General features: G+C 36.3%; 2 protein-coding genes and 3 non-coding genes across 5 annotated transcripts; 3 read left to right on the forward strand and 2 right to left on the reverse strand.

Annotated features, from left to right (window-relative positions):
* The first annotated feature begins 650 nt into the window (after nucleotides 1-650).
* Nucleotides 651-6,151, forward strand: LOC124406263 (melanotransferrin). The gene is made up of 8 exons (XM_046881616.1): nucleotides 651-834; nucleotides 2,214-2,626; nucleotides 3,019-3,136; nucleotides 3,313-3,492; nucleotides 3,626-4,149; nucleotides 4,245-4,409; nucleotides 4,493-4,581; nucleotides 4,840-6,151. Exons 1-8 carry the CDS (start codon nucleotides 762-764, stop codon nucleotides 5,819-5,821), a joined length of 2,544 nt encoding a protein of 847 aa, XP_046737572.1. The 5' UTR covers nucleotides 651-761; the 3' UTR covers nucleotides 5,822-6,151.
* Nucleotides 6,152-8,598: 2,447 nt separating this feature from the next.
* On the forward strand, nucleotides 8,599-8,792 carry LOC124406416. The gene has a single exon (XR_006929226.1). It is a non-coding gene; the product is annotated as a U2 spliceosomal RNA (small nuclear RNA).
* Nucleotides 8,793-9,477: 685 nt separating this feature from the next.
* On the reverse strand, nucleotides 9,478-12,967 carry LOC124406380. Its single transcript, XM_046881779.1, has 6 exons — nucleotides 12,851-12,967; nucleotides 12,216-12,289; nucleotides 11,558-11,639; nucleotides 10,963-11,076; nucleotides 10,143-10,371; nucleotides 9,478-9,865 (listed from the first exon to the last, which is right to left on the reverse strand). The coding sequence occupies exons 1-6, from the start codon at nucleotides 12,965-12,967 to the stop codon at nucleotides 9,555-9,557; spliced, it is 927 nt and encodes a 308-aa protein (XP_046737735.1). The 3' UTR covers nucleotides 9,478-9,554.
* A 659-nt stretch (nucleotides 12,968-13,626) lies between these two features.
* On the forward strand, nucleotides 13,627-13,820 carry LOC124406417. The gene has a single exon (XR_006929227.1). It is a non-coding gene; the product is annotated as a U2 spliceosomal RNA (small nuclear RNA).
* A 783-nt stretch (nucleotides 13,821-14,603) lies between these two features.
* LOC124406419 lies at nucleotides 14,604-14,796 on the reverse strand. Its single transcript, XR_006929229.1, has one exon. It is a non-coding gene; the product is annotated as a U2 spliceosomal RNA (small nuclear RNA).
* Nucleotides 14,797-16,284: the final 1,488 nt, after the last annotated feature.

A 16,284-nucleotide genomic window follows, 5' to 3' on the forward strand; every position in this document is an offset into this window, starting at 1 on the left:
GTGTGCCTTAAGTCCGTGGGCCAAGGTATGTATCGAGGTGTGAGTATACATGGTGTTCCTAAAACTTCTACGCACGCTTCTTTCTTCGAGGTCAAAGCCCTCAAGTGAGATATATACCAATTTTCTAAAGAAATCCCTATATAGCTAGGGAATTATTTTTTTGGCGAACGCTGACCTGCTCGATGATGCCATCATGTATAATTGTGATGTGAGTTACTCAAAGTCTTGCACATTTTTTCCCACCCAGATTCAACGTCACAACAATTAATCACCACCGATCTAGGGTATTTCGGCGTCGTTGGACACATCTTACTTAACTTCAGTCCCTCACACCACGGTATGTATAGCACAACTCTATGGTGCGTTCCGAAATTGGCTGGTAGCACTAAAAACTCCCTAGGGCAGAGAAGCGCAAAAGAGATAAAAGATTGTTGACAGCACCGAGACCCAATATCGGAACTCATCTATAGTAGACCAATCAAATCAATCTATGGCAGAAAAGTTCGAATTTCGTCGCTAGATAGTGCTCGAACCAGCCACTTGTTGTAGTGTAGAGTCCTTCCACTCCTTCCAAAACAACTTGTTGGAGTTGCGGGTGCTGCTGCCACCTGACAGTGGCTGGCTGCAAATCACCGAATAACTGAAAATCCGTATAAACTACGACAGCGTGCCACAGCTAAAGCGCTGTACAGCGCGTCGTTGATGTTGGGTGTTGTCAGTTACGTGTCGTTTTAATGTTGTGTTGTTAATTAAACGTAAGAATGGATTACGGTTCGAGGATGTGCTTGCTAATCAGTGTGCTCGTGGTTTATCAGATATTTCAATCTGCAAATGGTACAAAATTATCTCTATCCAAATATTTATCGAAACATTGATACGCTATCTCAGAGTAGTGAATGTAGTGCCCATCCTTTACGTTGCGTTAATTTATAGATCAGGAAGATTCGTATCAGATAAACCGATACGAATAATCTCATGCATGGCTAATTGATATAACAGTCTTCTTGTTTAATACACTCCAACGTCGATTACTAATAACAAAAGCATCGGTAACAGTCAATCAAACACTGGATGATTGCGAAACCGTTACTTTTTAATCGATTCATAGTAGTAAATTGATCCATAATCATCGAGCAGGGATGAATCTCACCTTTAGTCAGGCTCGTTTGAACAATTAGAATTTTACCTGTGCGCAAAAATATTTGCAACAATTAATACTTTGCAATTAATGTTTGATATCGTTATTGTTTTGTTTCTCGTTTTGTGTCAATGGCGGATGCTACTCAATACATCGTGACCGATTTTAACATTATATCATTACACACCGTTAATATGATGATAGATTCCGATCGATCTAGGCGATTTATAAAATTTCAGATGAAAATAAACCTCGCTCCCTTATTTTCTTAAAGCTACATCATCACAATCAACACAGCCGTATTAGAAATTATGCCTATGGGGCGTGGTTTAACACTCTCGCCGTATGTATCGTACGCATGTTCAGTCACGCGTGACTCATTCTCTGTTCCAGAATCATGAATAAAGTAATTTTCAACTTCTCATTGATATTTAGAAAATTTGTATGAATGATGAGATAAAATTATGAAATATATAAAAAAAAGTTGTAAGCCTGTTGTTTTCTTTTCTGTTTTTCATTATTTCATCATATCTACTGTTTTTGTGCGCTGGTTGCTGTCATTTTTTATGTCAAATTTTGTTTGTAATTATAGTATTTGGTTTTGTTCTGTATCACGAGGATTTGTCAGGTGGACAAGTCAAAAAATTATTGCAATTCAAGAAGTAAAAAAAAACGTCGTCAGCTTTAACTGAAATTAATGAAACTAAATTTGGTTGCAACAATATCCCTTCTGTATAGATAATAATTGAAAACCTGTAAATTTGCATTGACTGAATAAGGTTAGTTCTTGACGATCATTGTTCAAAGATCTGCTCGGTTTGTTCCTGAAGCATTTGAATTAGATAATTTTGGCACGAATGTAATTTACTTCACATTGCTAACAACTAAGCCCTCTCCACCAAACTTTACAATTTCCAATTTTTTCTCTGTGTTGAGGTAAAATTGGATCAATCACATTAAGATGAATGAACCTAATTCATTTGTTGAAAATTTTAATGTTTGTATAATGATTCTTTAATTGTGATATTTTTGGATACAAGGTATACTAAATACGCCTCATTACCTGTACTTGCAGGTCTATTGATTAACAACACCATCGTGTGGTGCACGGTATCGGATGCTGAACAGCGAAAGTGCGAAGCGTTCTCCAAAGCGGTGGACCAGAAAATATCAAGCTTTACGTTCAGGGATATATCTTTAGCATGCAAACAAGCATTCAACGAAGAGGCCTGCATGACCATGTTAGACGAAGAAAAAGCACACTTGACCACATTGGATCCTGGGGAGGTATTCATCGCTGGAAGATACCACAGTCTTCTGCCAATTATGCAAGAAAAACTTGTTACCGGATTAACTAGTCAGTCCGCAGTAGCGGTAATAAAGAAAGGCGGACTGTCTGATGTTCTCTCCCTTAGGGATCTCAGAGGTAAAAAGGCCTGTTTTGCAGGAGTAGGAACTCAAGCTGGCTGGGTCATCCCGATACACACGGTACGCCATGATTTGTTTCACCAGCTTATGACGCACAAAAACAAAAGTCTTTGTTCCTAGTCAGTTAATATGTAACCTGATTGGTACCATTCATCTCTGTAATTAGTTATTGTCATTTATATTGTAATTACTTGAGAACATTTGTCTCATCGACTCATTGACGGGTCTCATTATGATAATCGTTCAAATTCATTTGGAATTAAAAGACTTTCTGGTTGCAGTTACGGAAGTGATTTTTATTTTGTGCCCAGATTTATATTTTCCAGTTACGGTAGAAAACTAAAATAGGTAAAGACTGTGTAGCCATGGCAACTAGAAATTTCTCTCGGTGGTGATTTCATGTATGCTGACAAAACAAAATATAAGTAAACTATTATAATTTGTACTTTCAGTTAATGGAGCAAGGTGGAATGGAAGTGATTGACTGCAACAACCATGTGAAATCAACGATAAATTACTTTGGTCCAAGCTGTGCTGTTAATGCATTGATTGACAAATATAATCCGTTAGGTGAGTAGCAATGATTCTTGTAATAAGATAAGCACTGATAACTGATTATAATATTAAAAAGAATATTATTTTGGTAGTATAAATGTTACTATCAAATCATTCATATTTCTTGTATATAGGAATATATATTTTTGATGAATATTGAAGAAAATTTAATTACCTTTATCATTTTTCAGGTGACAATTCCGATCAATTGTGTAAGCTCTGTATAGGTAAAGTACCAGGTGGAAAATGTACGAACGCAGACCCATATGCTGGATACGAAGGTGCTTTCAAATGCTTACTTGAAGCTGGCGACATAGCATTCCTTGTTGATACAACAGTGCAAGAGATGACCTCGAATACTCTTGATTTGAGTAAGTCCAAGTATCAATACACAAAAGTTTGGTAACTTCGAAATTCAAGTGTTACAACATTCTTGACAATTATTATAGCGTCACCTTATCAAAATATTGAATATGAAGTGTTCATTAATTAATTGTTTCATAGATTCACCTAGCAAGGATCAATTTGAGCTGCTATGCACTGATGGAAGTCGTAGGCCAGTTGACGATTTTCGTAATTGTAATTGGGGCAGCGTACCATCGCGAGCGATTGTTACCTCATCTGCGACAGATGTGAACATGCGCAAACTGTATCAGAGATTTCTTATAACAGCTAGTCAGGAATTTTCCAACTCATCTGCAAATTCCAATTCCTCATTCACGAACGACAATCGTTTCGGAAATCGAGATGGTTATGAGAATAGACCTAGTTTTGACAACCGACAAGGCTATGATAGATCTGACGATCGTAATTATAACAATAACTTTTCTGGTAACAGAAATTTTTATTATCGTAACGGATCGGAAAACAATTTTGAGCAAGGAAACAATAACGGACTGTATCCTTCGGACCGACAAAGTCCAGGCTATGTGGAAAATCCCAATATAGCTGACATACTTCCTCTGGAGAATTTTGACTTGTTCGAATCATCTCCGAGATATGGAGAACATCATAATTTATTATTTTCGGTAATTGTCAATTTGAACTTTATTGTCTGAAAAGTCTATTTACTTCAAATTGCATGCCACCATTATTTGTCCTAACAATGATTATATTTTATCAGGATTCAACCAGAGAGTTTCATTTGTTAGCTGAAAAGGACCAAAACTATCCACAATATCTTGGACGATCCCTGAATGCTATTTTGGCTGTTAGACATTGCCCAGTGAACAGAATGACTTTGTGCGTAACTTCCGAGCCTGAAATGGAAAAGTGTATTAAAATGAGGGTAAATATTGATGAATTCTATTATCTTATGTGACATTAGTAGCAACGATCATTTTTCATAATTATAAAAAACTTTGATTTCAGATCGCATTGAAGGCACAGTTGTTGAAACCAGAAATGGTCTGCTATAAGGGTCACAGTCAGATACATTGCATGCAGGCTATACAAAATGGGTGAGTAAATCTTGGAGATCATCCAATTTAATATCAACCTAAAGTAACGAGAAAATGAATTTTATAATTATCAATCGATTTTCAAAACAAAGTTGGTGATATTTCAATTTAATACTATATTAAGTCGACAATAGAGAACATCACTATTATCTACTTAAAATCTCACGTGTGATGAAGACATAATGCCAACGAAAAGTAAAAAAATTTGATGATAAATATAACTGAGCATGATATTCTTCAAATTTCTTTTTTTACCAGAGATGCCGACGTGACGGAGTTAGATGCTAGCGACGTTTACACGGCGGGTCTGCGATATGGACTCATACCGTTCATCTCCGAAGTCTATAATCTGGGCAGTCCTGACTACTACGTTGTGGCTGTAGCCAAGGAAGAGGACCCGACCACGGATTTGACATACTTGAAAAATAAGTACACTTGTCATCCTGGAATAAACACTGCAGCAGGCTGGGTCTATCCCTTGGCTTACTTGATTTCAAACGGATGGATCAGGGGCTATGGATGTGATTCGGTGCGCGCAGCTGCAGAATACTTCACTAAATCCTGTATACCCGGTGCTCTGAGCACCGAATATAATACCGGAGTGCCGTACGACAATATGTGTGACTTGTGCCATGGAGCGAGCTACAGATACTGCCGCCGAGATGCTTCTGAAGATTATTTTGGATACACCGGTGCTTTCAGGTGTTTAGTCGAAGGTGGAGGCAATGTTGCTTTTGTCAAACATACAACAGTCGCCGAAAATACCGACGGTAAGCGAAGATCCACTTGGGCTCGAAACACGTTCACCAAAGATTTCGAGCTGTTGTGTCCAGACGGAACGCGACGACCTACAGGAAAATACATGGAATGTAACCTCGGAAAGGTTGCCGCCAATGCAATCGTAACACGAGGCGGATATTACGGGTATAATGAAACCCAACTCAACGCTTATATCAATCTATTTGTTTATGCGCAGCAATATTATGGCAGGAAAGATCCCGACGAGTTCAGTTTCAGCATGTTCTACAGCACGCCACCTTATAGTGATCTAATTTTCCAAGATGCTGCTCAACAGCTTGTCGTTATCCCACCTGAGAAGAGACAGTTTAGCGCGTATGTGGGGCCCGATTTTATGAGGGCTAGGAGAATTACTGACTGTAATGCTGGAGCTGCTGCTATTCAGTATACTATCATTGGATCATTCGCTATGGGACTTTTGGCTGTACTACTAGGCAGCTAGAATCAAAAACGTCTTACCATTAGCTAGTGTTTACCTCATTTTTTTTTACCTGTACCGTATCGTGCGAATGACACATATATTACGAATCTCCGAGTCGATTTCAAAATTACATTCGAAGACTGAGTACACGTCAATTAGTGCAAATGAATCTCATTTACAATTATACTTTTTACTGTTTGAAGTAGATAAAGCCAGAGTCACGACCTTTCATTCATAGTTCCAGGAATTATCACAAAAACCATAGCAACTATCAAAATTTTTGAGTTACTGGAGAAGTCAGTGAATTCTATTACAAACCTGAAATTTGTTACGCATTCCTGATATTTTTGAAACTGTAGCTCTACTATCGTGACAAAGTTATTTCATGGACATTACATTGTACTAAATTTTTTTTGTTTTATCATTTTTTTACATAAAATTCTGATTGTACTTGTAAGAAAAATGGAAATAGTAATCGTGAGCGAATTCTATTTCGAGTACAAAGTTTGTTGCATAATGTATTTGAATGATTATGCTAAAATCGTCTGGAGAAAATGAATTTTTAGACTAAAAAACCTGGACAGATCAGAGAATTTGGCAGAGTTAACAGTTAGTTTAATCTGAATAACTCGTTCAATTATTTACAAGCAACTTTTGAAAATTGTACTCGAGCATAATTCAGTTACGAATTTTTTAAATCATTAAAAAAATATGATTAACAATCTACTTGTAGCAAGCATAATACGGTATATACATTAGGGTAACACTATTTCGCACTATACATTTTGATTTTTAATCTTACTCAACATTATACTTAGGCCGAATTGAAGTTCCCAAGAACCGTCCACATTTGTCATTATTCAAGATTTGCATGGTACATTAGATTATCTAGAAATAGTTCTACTTTTTTGCTACTAAAACACCTAATTCAGGGAAACAAAGAAATTGAAAATACGTCACTTTTTCAACGTGTTTTTTTACGCGTACATTTTTTTCTTCCAAGTCTTACGTGAAGTATGAGCAGCTTTTGATTTATAGGCTAGAAATAATTATTAACTGTTGCTTTAAAATTTTGAAAAGTTTTTGTTTTTCTAAACTAAATCTGTGTGTTTTTGAGGACGAATGAAAAGAATCCAAACCCTCTTATTATAATACATTTCTCAGTAATGTCGAAATAATTTTTTTTTCAAGTGGGCGATTTACATGAAAGCAATTGTACTCTTTGGGTGAAACTAAGTTTTGTAAAATGAAGTCTGAAATGGTAGCTCACACTTACGTGTATGTATAATATATATATGTATAAGCAAGTGTTCAAATTATTCAATAAGAAAAGTTTTATCAACAACCACGACACCAGGGATTAGTGACGTTTTTGAGCGTCTGCTGCACGTTTTATTTTCTGTCTATTATAAATTTTATCTCGCAGAGTATAAAAATAAACTAACAAATAACTCATCAATGATTATAAATCTACTTAATGTTTATTATTAGCAATGAAAATCAATATATGACATGTTAGAAATTGAATAACCATACGGTGAGTTGGAACAAAACCGTTTGAATGTAATGTAAACGATATATTATAACTATAATTGCTCGTCTATGCAATATAATCGAATCCGTCCAATTTTTGTACATAGTGTAAGAGCTATTTATTATGCATGTACAATTATACAAATATAGATTTATATGTGTAACTTTTTTCAACTGATTTTAATCGATTTTTTTTATATACGATCACCAGTATGATGCATAAGGATATATCTTTAGTGCCTTGAATAAATATATTGTAGTATAAATCTCCATTTTTTCATGTATATGAAAATAATAAAAATAAGCCTATTTTTAAATTTTCCACTGTCGCAAGTCTTATTTTCCTGTATTCATACAATTTACCGATTGATACCTATATTTTTTTTTTAATATTTCAGCGTTAGACTTAGTTATAATTGCGATTTTTACAGGACAAAAAATAGTGGATATTAGCGTCCGTATAAATTGTTTTAATTAATCAAAAAACACGTTAGAAACCAACTTTCAGGAACTAAATTTAGGTACAGGAAAGCTAAATCAAACATTCGACAAAAGTATTTGTTCAAATTGAAAAATATTCCAGAACTTTTAACATTCTTTTACATCCAGGTCAATCCAGAAAATTGATCTTATAGTTGTTGTGAGCTTTGATAAACTAGGAATACTAGCAAGATACATTGTTGAAGATTTTACTCATAATTAAAAGCATTAGTTATTTATAATGTAAATGTATATAAAAACAGTTCGACAATTAAAATCAAAGAACGGAATAGGTTTTAATTGATACAACAAGTATAAAATAGAGGACAAAAAACTATTATTTTTACTATCTTGAACCTGATGCCAGTAATTTTTGTCTTTGGTGATGTTCTTCCTGAAACAAACAGAAAAATCATTGACCGTAAATCACAACGAGAAAACTTGGATCAACTTTCCGACTTTATCTTCTGTAAAGTATTAATAGAGAAACAGTTTCTGTAATAAGAGTGGAATAATTTTTTTTTTTTTCACCATTAGGAATAAGCCTTATAGGCCATGTGCCATACAGTGTAATAATCAATCATGTGTACTTCCAAATATCGGCGAACAGAAGTTGTCTGCGGTCAACGTAGTGTGCTACCTGGTAAATTCAACCATGAGAGTCTTTAGGGGTGAAGGGATCGGGGTTCCTCCTTTGACCGCTATGCAGCGCAGCGACGTATTGCTCTCGCGATGAAAGTTTTGTGTTCACAAACTTAAATACTGTACTAACACATCGTTACGGTATCGCTTCTCGGCTCATTGAGCTAAGATCAAAGTGTAGTATCTGTTCTTATCAGCTTAATATCTGATACGCTTCCCATAGGGAAGCCAGAATATTAAACTGGTTTTTGGAAACTGGCGGAGCGTCTGGGGCTTGCTCCGGCTCTGCCGTGGGTCGACCCTACTTTGCAGTACCGTAGGGAACGGCCTATTTTAACTGATTCAAACTTAATATCGTATCGTCGATACGTGTATTAAAACTAAAACCTAGCAATTCCCAATCTTTATTCCTCGACTTTGTCGTGCAGTATCGAACACACCAATAGTTGGATCAAATTCTAGGCGACGGAAAATTTAATAAGCTGGAAAAACAAGTTGCTGCTATACTTTCAATTAACTTGAAAGTGAACAGTCCGTCAAACCGTTCCGCCTCGGAAACAGTTCGATGTAATGAATGACCTAATGAAACTAACAGCATTTTACAACGAAATAAGGGGCGTGAAAATTTGTCATGACCCATTTAATTTGAACTTCCGGGTCCACCGAAAATAAATCGATTTTTAATCCTTTAGCGACAGGCACAACGTATTCCTTCTTATCACTTTTTCTAAATAAACGATTATGGTTTTCCATTCAAAGTATTTAATTTTTTGAAAATTAGTACATTTTCAATTTTTTTTTAATTTTTCCTAATTTTTTATCCGAAACTTCTTCATCGGACCGCCAATCCCTATCAGTTTAAGATTTTTCACTCGGCCGTTTCCGAAATCGTCGTAGAAGTTGGTTTCTAAACGTATTATTTATAAATTATTGATAGAGAAATCGTTCCTGTAATGATAGTGTAACAATCGAACATGTTTACTTACAAATACCGGTGGACAGAAGTTGTCTGTCTGACGCGAGCTTTTCTTCCGATTATTAGGTATCGATATGTGGTGCATTCGAATTCTTCGAAAATTCTCTCGAAACCAGCAACTGTTCATTTCGTTTCCCCGTGAAGCACGAAGCGTTTTTTGTATCCCTGTTTTTCGGAAGCTTCTTTGGCCGGCGAAGGTTTTATTGGAACGGCAGTAGTATCACCATGATTGGCTTTCGTATTTTCATTGTCATTAGTTGGCGATTTGGAGCATTTAGGTGCCGAGAGTTTCGAGATCCTTGGGGTGCAGGTGGCTCGTAAAGCATTTCGACTAACGCCGGAATTAGATATTATTTCTGGACTTTTTTCTTGCGGTAGGTTTGTTCGCTGCGTACTATTCTTTGGCGTCGCAAGCTCGACGAGTCTTTTCGATGCTGTATTAAGATAAGTATTATGAAAGTACAGAGAGTCGTGATAACGGTGGGTTTAAACTTTTAAGTATTTCTAACTTTAAATCCGTATGAATTACAGTTATCTAGCGAAATGGGACAGCTGCAAAACATTTTTGTTCCAATCATGGACGTAAAAAATTAATGCTGTTCTCAAATTCAAATAAAAGTCAAAAGTATAATACCTAGCAGCTATCTTGATCTTAAGAACATCTTATTACAAACATGTCTTTCAATAATGTTTCAAATATCGAAATCGAACCTGTGGCGAATAACGCTGATTCTTGCACTGTTCCTGGTGATCGGATTCCCATTTCGAAACGTACTCTCGGCTCCGCCAGTCTGGCAGTACGTTCGCTTATCTTGTATCCCAGCACTGACTTCTTCGTTGGGAGAGTTTCACACTTCATATATTCAGTTGCATCCAAAGCTTTTACCGAATTAAACAGCTTGAGAGGACTACGGTTTTTGAAACGTGATTTTTTTATCCGCTGCAGAGGGTAAAACAAAAGTCAGCGAACTTAAATAGGAAAAAACTATTTCAGAAGTTTTTCGTGCACTCACACATGATTAAAAGCGCTTTTAGTTAAATTATGTACATAGGTAAATTTCGATTTAATGATTTCTAATATAATTTGATCATGAGGTGGTAAATATAATCTTTAAATTAAGTCTAGAAATTTTCCACCAGGTTCTCTCAATATGATCATAATTTTTTTCACATCCGACTGTAAATTGCAACGATTGCTTATGTCTACAAAATCTATAAAACCATCACCAGTTTGGTTTTGCATTAATTAACAAACTTTCGTATCAGTCATGCATATACGATTATTGATAAGGCATGGCACTTAAATTTTAACGAATTCATCTCACAGACCGATATGCGTATCAACGACAAACAGCATTTTTTTTAAATAAAAAGCCGCAGTTTCGTAATATCATTCCAGATAATAGCAATCTAAACGTTTGTCGTTTCTCGTATTTCGCTGTCCGTATAATTTAAAGAAAAAGGCAATTAAAGTCATTTTGCTACTTGCTAGGTTATAAGATTGTAATTAAGGTTATAGTCTTCGGCTTACCTTTAAAGAAGTACTAGAATTTCGGCGATCCTGAGATGCGATTGATTTCGGTTTTGCGAGTTCGAGAAGGCGTTTGTAACGTTTCACACGTTCAGTCGTTTTCTTCTTGTATTTCTATGGACAATAAAAACATCCAATTGTATATTTTACACAATGCAAACCCGGCGTGACGTGATATTTAACACGTTTAATATCTATCATGTAGTTGCCTTTGGCGCAGTTCTCTTCGTCGGGAATTTCCTAAATTCCAAGTTCAGACCTTCTTCAATTCTGCCCATTGAATCGACACTTTTAATCGTTTTCCTCGGACAGTTCCAGTTTGGTTTCATTTGCATTTTACCACGTCTTTGTGTATGAGCCTCCGCGAGTGCGCCGTAAAGAAAAACGTCACTATAAATTGAAAATTTTTAAGTTTTTGCAAGGTCCAATAAAATATACTTACCACATTGTACAGCAATATAGGTATAGAAGATATCATTTGTAAAAAATGAAATACGTAATTTTCGACTAAAAGAGATCACTTGCATGTTTATCGGTTCATCATTTGACAATTCATCTAATGATTTTATTGAATGAAATGTGAAATATTGCGTACGTGGAAGAAGAACTTGAGCTTGAAGCTTGAGTCGAATCGCTGGACATTGTATTCCTGATGACATTCACGATGTGAGACATATCTGATGTACGAATCTTCTCGATGATTTTCAAAGGATTTTTCAAATCGTTACGGTGATAATAATAGGTTCAGTTAATCCAAATTTATGCACACAATTTCCTGTGCAGAGTGTGTTTGCGTAAAGACCTCGTTGCATTTATTGTAAGGCGGGAATTTTTTGGGTATATTGGCTGGTTTACGGCGATTATAATAATTTTTTTTTTGGAGTAAGGGATTATAGCCTGGTAAATTTTGACATGGTGACAAAAAACTGAATACATGAATTCAGCAAGTTCACATGTTATTGTTATAGTTGATTCATACTATGTAGAGCACATGGAAACTTATGTTCACCACACTGAACAACAGATCGATGTTTTGATAAAGATTTGAAGGTAATTTAGATAGGTGGCAATGAGGAAGCAAATAAGATCCATCCGGATAATTTTTATTATGGAATCATGTATGTACAAAATGAGTTTTGTTTCCTAGTTACAGCAGGTTGGATTACCGTTGACTTATGCTGCAATGCACCGAGGATGGCGCTCGACCCTTCAGAAAGGTTTGATGAATTGCTTGACTTCAGGCGCAGTTATACTGCTGCATTACTTGCGTATATATTGTCAGGAAATCTCTGATAGATTTTTCTTTATGAGGACTGGAAGACAAAGCCTGCGTTTAACAAATGTGTTATGTTTATATTTTTCGAAATTTTACCACGTCTAGCGAGTAATGGGGTTTTCATCATATCCCTCATCTGGTCATTTGCTGCATATTTAATAAGCAAATAATCAACGTCAATCATTATAAAAGTTAAAGTTTAATTTTTCCAATAATCAACATGAATTATTATTAAAGTTTAATTTTTCTTCGACCGAAACCTCCATCCCCAATCTTTTTAACCAAATTCCTATATCTAAAACGATCGATTCAATCGACGACTCGTCTTGCACTAATATCGATATTTATACCTTTTTCTGGATTCAAGTTCCTAATGGCTTTCGCGGTTTTTGTCCTGTTTCATTTTCAATCGATTTAGCCGAGTACAAGCGTCGTGGCTGGGCAAGTTTGTTCATCGACTCGGTGATTTGATAGGACAACGCTCCTCTCTTTACCTGTACACATTTACGACCTGATAAGTCGTATGATTTGTTACGCTGATCGTGTACGTCTGACTACGCATAGTTTTTTTTTCACGGGGCATATTAATTCGATTTTCTGTATTTATTATACCTTGAAGGGCTCATGTTTACTGGTGCTATCAACTCTGATTCTGGGTATCGCTAGCTCTTCGTATCTTGGAATCTTTGCGCCATAATTACCCCCGTTCAGGTTATTCTTTTTGAACATTTTGTTTAGTCGAAATGTTTCTTTTATATTTTTATTTTTGTAATGTCCTCGAAATAACATATATATCCAAATGTATTTGTATGCGCCGAATTCAGTGATATGATTATTCAGTGATTTGAAAAATAATTTATGCGAAAGTTACGGCCGAAAGGTTATGGTCAAATTTTTCATCCGTGTAACACTTCAGGAGGGAAACATTTTTGTGATGATAAAACTTTTGTTTCCTGGGATATGCCCAATCTTTTTTTTTCTGTTTCGTTCTTTTTTCAATCTTCGCTTTTATGTAGATCTTTGATTGACACTACTACAAGAGCCAACTGATACATTACTTACTGTGTTAAATCGCTGTAATCGATTTATGTGAAGAACGAATCTCACTTGGAATGATTGAAAAGATACTTTACACCGGCTTTGAATAGTTCAACGAAAGTCTGCATCTCAAATAGTGTGCGTTAACCGAAGATATAAGTATAGCCAGGTACAGGTACTGTCATCGGTGAACGTAGTGTGCTACCTGGTAAATTCAACTACGACTGTCTTTAGGGGTGAAGGGATCAAGGTGCCTCCTTTGACCGCTATGCAGCGCAACGACGTATTGCTCTCGCGATGAAAGTTTTATGTTCACAAAGTTAAATACTGTTGTGACTAAAGGTTACGGCATCGCTTCTCGGCTCATTGAGCTAAGATCAAAGTGTAGTATCTGTTCTTATCAGCTTAATATCTGATACGCTTCCCATTGGGAAGCCAGAATATTAAACTGGTTTTTGGAAACTGGCGGAGCGTCTGGGGCTTGCTCCGGCTCTGCCGCGGGTCGACCCTACTTTGCAGTACCGTGGGGAACGGCCTATTTTGACTAAATCAAACACAAAAGTTGCTTCGTCAATACGAGCAGTGATAACTAAGATTACACATCTTATTCCAACTGCCTTGAACTGTTTCGCACTAGCATACGCACCATAGTCGGACTAAATTTTACAGGATAAAAAATAAATTCAAGGCGACGGAAAAAAACACTTTGGAACAACAAGTCTCTGTGATACTTTCAATCACCGTGAAAGGGAAGAGTCCGTCGGCTGCCCGATAAACTTCCGCGATGTTCTCGGAAACAGTTCGATGAAATGGATGACACAAAACCAACAGTATTTTACATCGAAATAAGGGGCGTCAAAATTTGTTATAACCCTTTGATTTAAATTTCCAATTCTACCGAAAATGAATCGATTTTCAATATTTTACCGATAGGCATAACTTTCTCTTCCTTAATACTTTTTCTAGATAAACGATTATGATTTTTCCAGTCAAAGTAGTTAGTTTTTTGAAGATCAGTACATTTATGATTTTTCAGATTTTTTTTTTTCCAATTTTGCTTTCAAACTTCTTCATCTGATGCCAAGCCCTATCGGTCTAAGATTGTTCACTCGGCCGTTATTGAAATCAACGTGGAAGCTATCAGACCAACGGGCTCTCCCCTTTCACGGTGATTGAAAGTATCGCAAAAAACTGCTTTGTCGGCTTGTTTGTTCGTCTTTGTTATATTTGATGAAGACAGCAGTTAATTCATAGGATGTTGATGAATTCGGGCTACTATTTTCTCATTTACTCGTCTTGTCGAGCCGATTTTTGCGTTTGTAAAAAGTCAAAATAGGCCGTTCCCCACGGTACTGCAAAGTAGGGTCGACCCACGGCAGAGCCGGAGCAAGCCCCAGACACTCCGCCAGTCTCCAAAAACCAGTTTAATATTCTGGCTCCCAATGGGAAGCGTATCAGATATTAAGCTGATAAGAACAGATACTACACTTTGATCTTAGCTCAATGAGCCGAGAAGCGATGCCATAACCTTAGTCACAACAGTACTTAACTTTATGAACATAAAACTTTCATAGTGAGAGCAATACGTCGCTGCGCCGCATAGCGGTCAAAGGAGGCACCTTGATCCCTTCACCCCTAAAGACAGTCGTAGTTGAATTTACCAGGTAGCACACTACGTTCACCGATGACAGTACGTGTACCTGGCTATACTTATATCTTCGGTCAACGCAAACTATTTGAGATGCCGACTTTGGTTCAACTATTCAAAGCTGGCGTAAAGTATCTTTCCAATCATTCCAAGTGAGATTCGTACTTCACATAAATCGATTACAGTTTATTTAACACAGTAAGTAATGCATCAGTTGGCTCTTGTAGCTGTTGAAAAGAAGTGATGCATTCTCATAAAAATGTAACTTTTTATTTAAGAGAATAAACGATTCAACAAAAGTGGTTGAGGGACGTGAAAATTTTCTCATACGACAGTTTATAAGAAAGTATAAGTGTTGTATAATTCTAAAGGTTTATAAGATAATACTTGCAATATTTCTATCAGATAGGATAAGAACAAAACTTCAATGGGATTTTATGATCGAAATGAAAACAAAAGCCAATGAAATTATGTCAGAAAAATAATCCTATAAATGATTTTATCAGGACATATTGAAACATTTTAAATCAAAAATTGTATGAAAATTATGAAATAATCAATTTATGAAATTAAATAGGTTTTTTCATTGTCTATGACATATTCAAGTTTAGTAGTTTTTATGAGTATTCCGTACGACGGATTCCGCTACAAATTCTACTCAGCACTTAAACATTTCATGTTGGGATGAAGAATATGAACTTTTATGAGATTTTTCACCACTCGATTTATCCAATCCCAAAACTCATAGTGTTTCACTAGACAACACGATAATTGATTTTGTAAGTGCGAATGAGCTTCACAATTAACTTATTTTTGCGTATTAATGTTGAAACGTAGGCAGTACTCCCGCCATGTGCTCACGTGGTACGCGACGCGCAACTAGCGCATGCTTTATTCTGCTATATTTAACCCATTATTGTCAAGATATGGCTAAAAAATTAAATCTCAACCTTTCGATCAACGATTTCATCAACTTTCGATGTGACAAAGTAAAATAAGAGCGTACTATATAAATAAATACAAAGTTTATCGGTGTTATCTCATGTTTTTAACTCGCCCTCACCGTCTCCCCCAACTGAGCTCCACACCTCGGAAATATACGTCCCGCCGCGCCCCTCGCCTGGCTGCTGCTGCTTACGTCGACAAAGGAAAAAGTACCTGTTTAAGTCCGTCCCCTAAACGAATGTCACATTACATAGCTCGAAATACTGTACATACCGACGAAAAATGCCTAAAAATAGGTCATTACTATGACGTGCTACTAGGTAAATTAGTATGCCTCTTGGCAAAAAGTTGACTTTTTTACCTTTATGAAAATGTACAGACTTGAGAACAATCGAAGGTAAGATGTATTTGAGAA

Source organism: Diprion similis, chromosome 5, assembly GCF_021155765.1.
Source record: "Diprion similis isolate iyDipSimi1 chromosome 5, iyDipSimi1.1, whole genome shotgun sequence".
Classification (NCBI taxonomy): domain Eukaryota; kingdom Metazoa; phylum Arthropoda; class Insecta; order Hymenoptera; family Diprionidae; genus Diprion; species Diprion similis.

Bases quoted from the DNA above. Each gene is read 5' to 3' on its own strand.
- LOC124406263 (XM_046881616.1), top strand. From the start codon at position 762: ATGGATTACGGTTCGAGGATGTGCTTGCTAATCAGTGTGCTCGTGGTT. The intron at 3,493-3,625 runs GTAAGTCCAAGT...ATTGTTTCATAG, and splicing joins CTCGAATACTCTTGATTTGA to ATTCACCTAGCAAGGATCAA. The intron at 4,150-4,244 runs GTAATTGTCAAT...ATATTTTATCAG, and splicing joins ATCATAATTTATTATTTTCG to GATTCAACCAGAGAGTTTCA.
- LOC124406380 (XM_046881779.1), bottom strand. From the start codon at position 12,967: ATGTTCAAAAAGAATAACCTGAACGGGGGTAATTATGGCGCAAAGATT. The intron at 12,290-12,850 runs GTATAATAAATA...TGTTAAACGCAG, and splicing joins GTAAACATGAGCCCTTCAAG to GCTTTGTCTTCCAGTCCTCA. The intron at 11,077-11,557 runs GTACGCAATATT...TATTGTCCATAG, and splicing joins AGCTCAAGTTCTTCTTCCAC to AAATACAAGAAGAAAACGAC.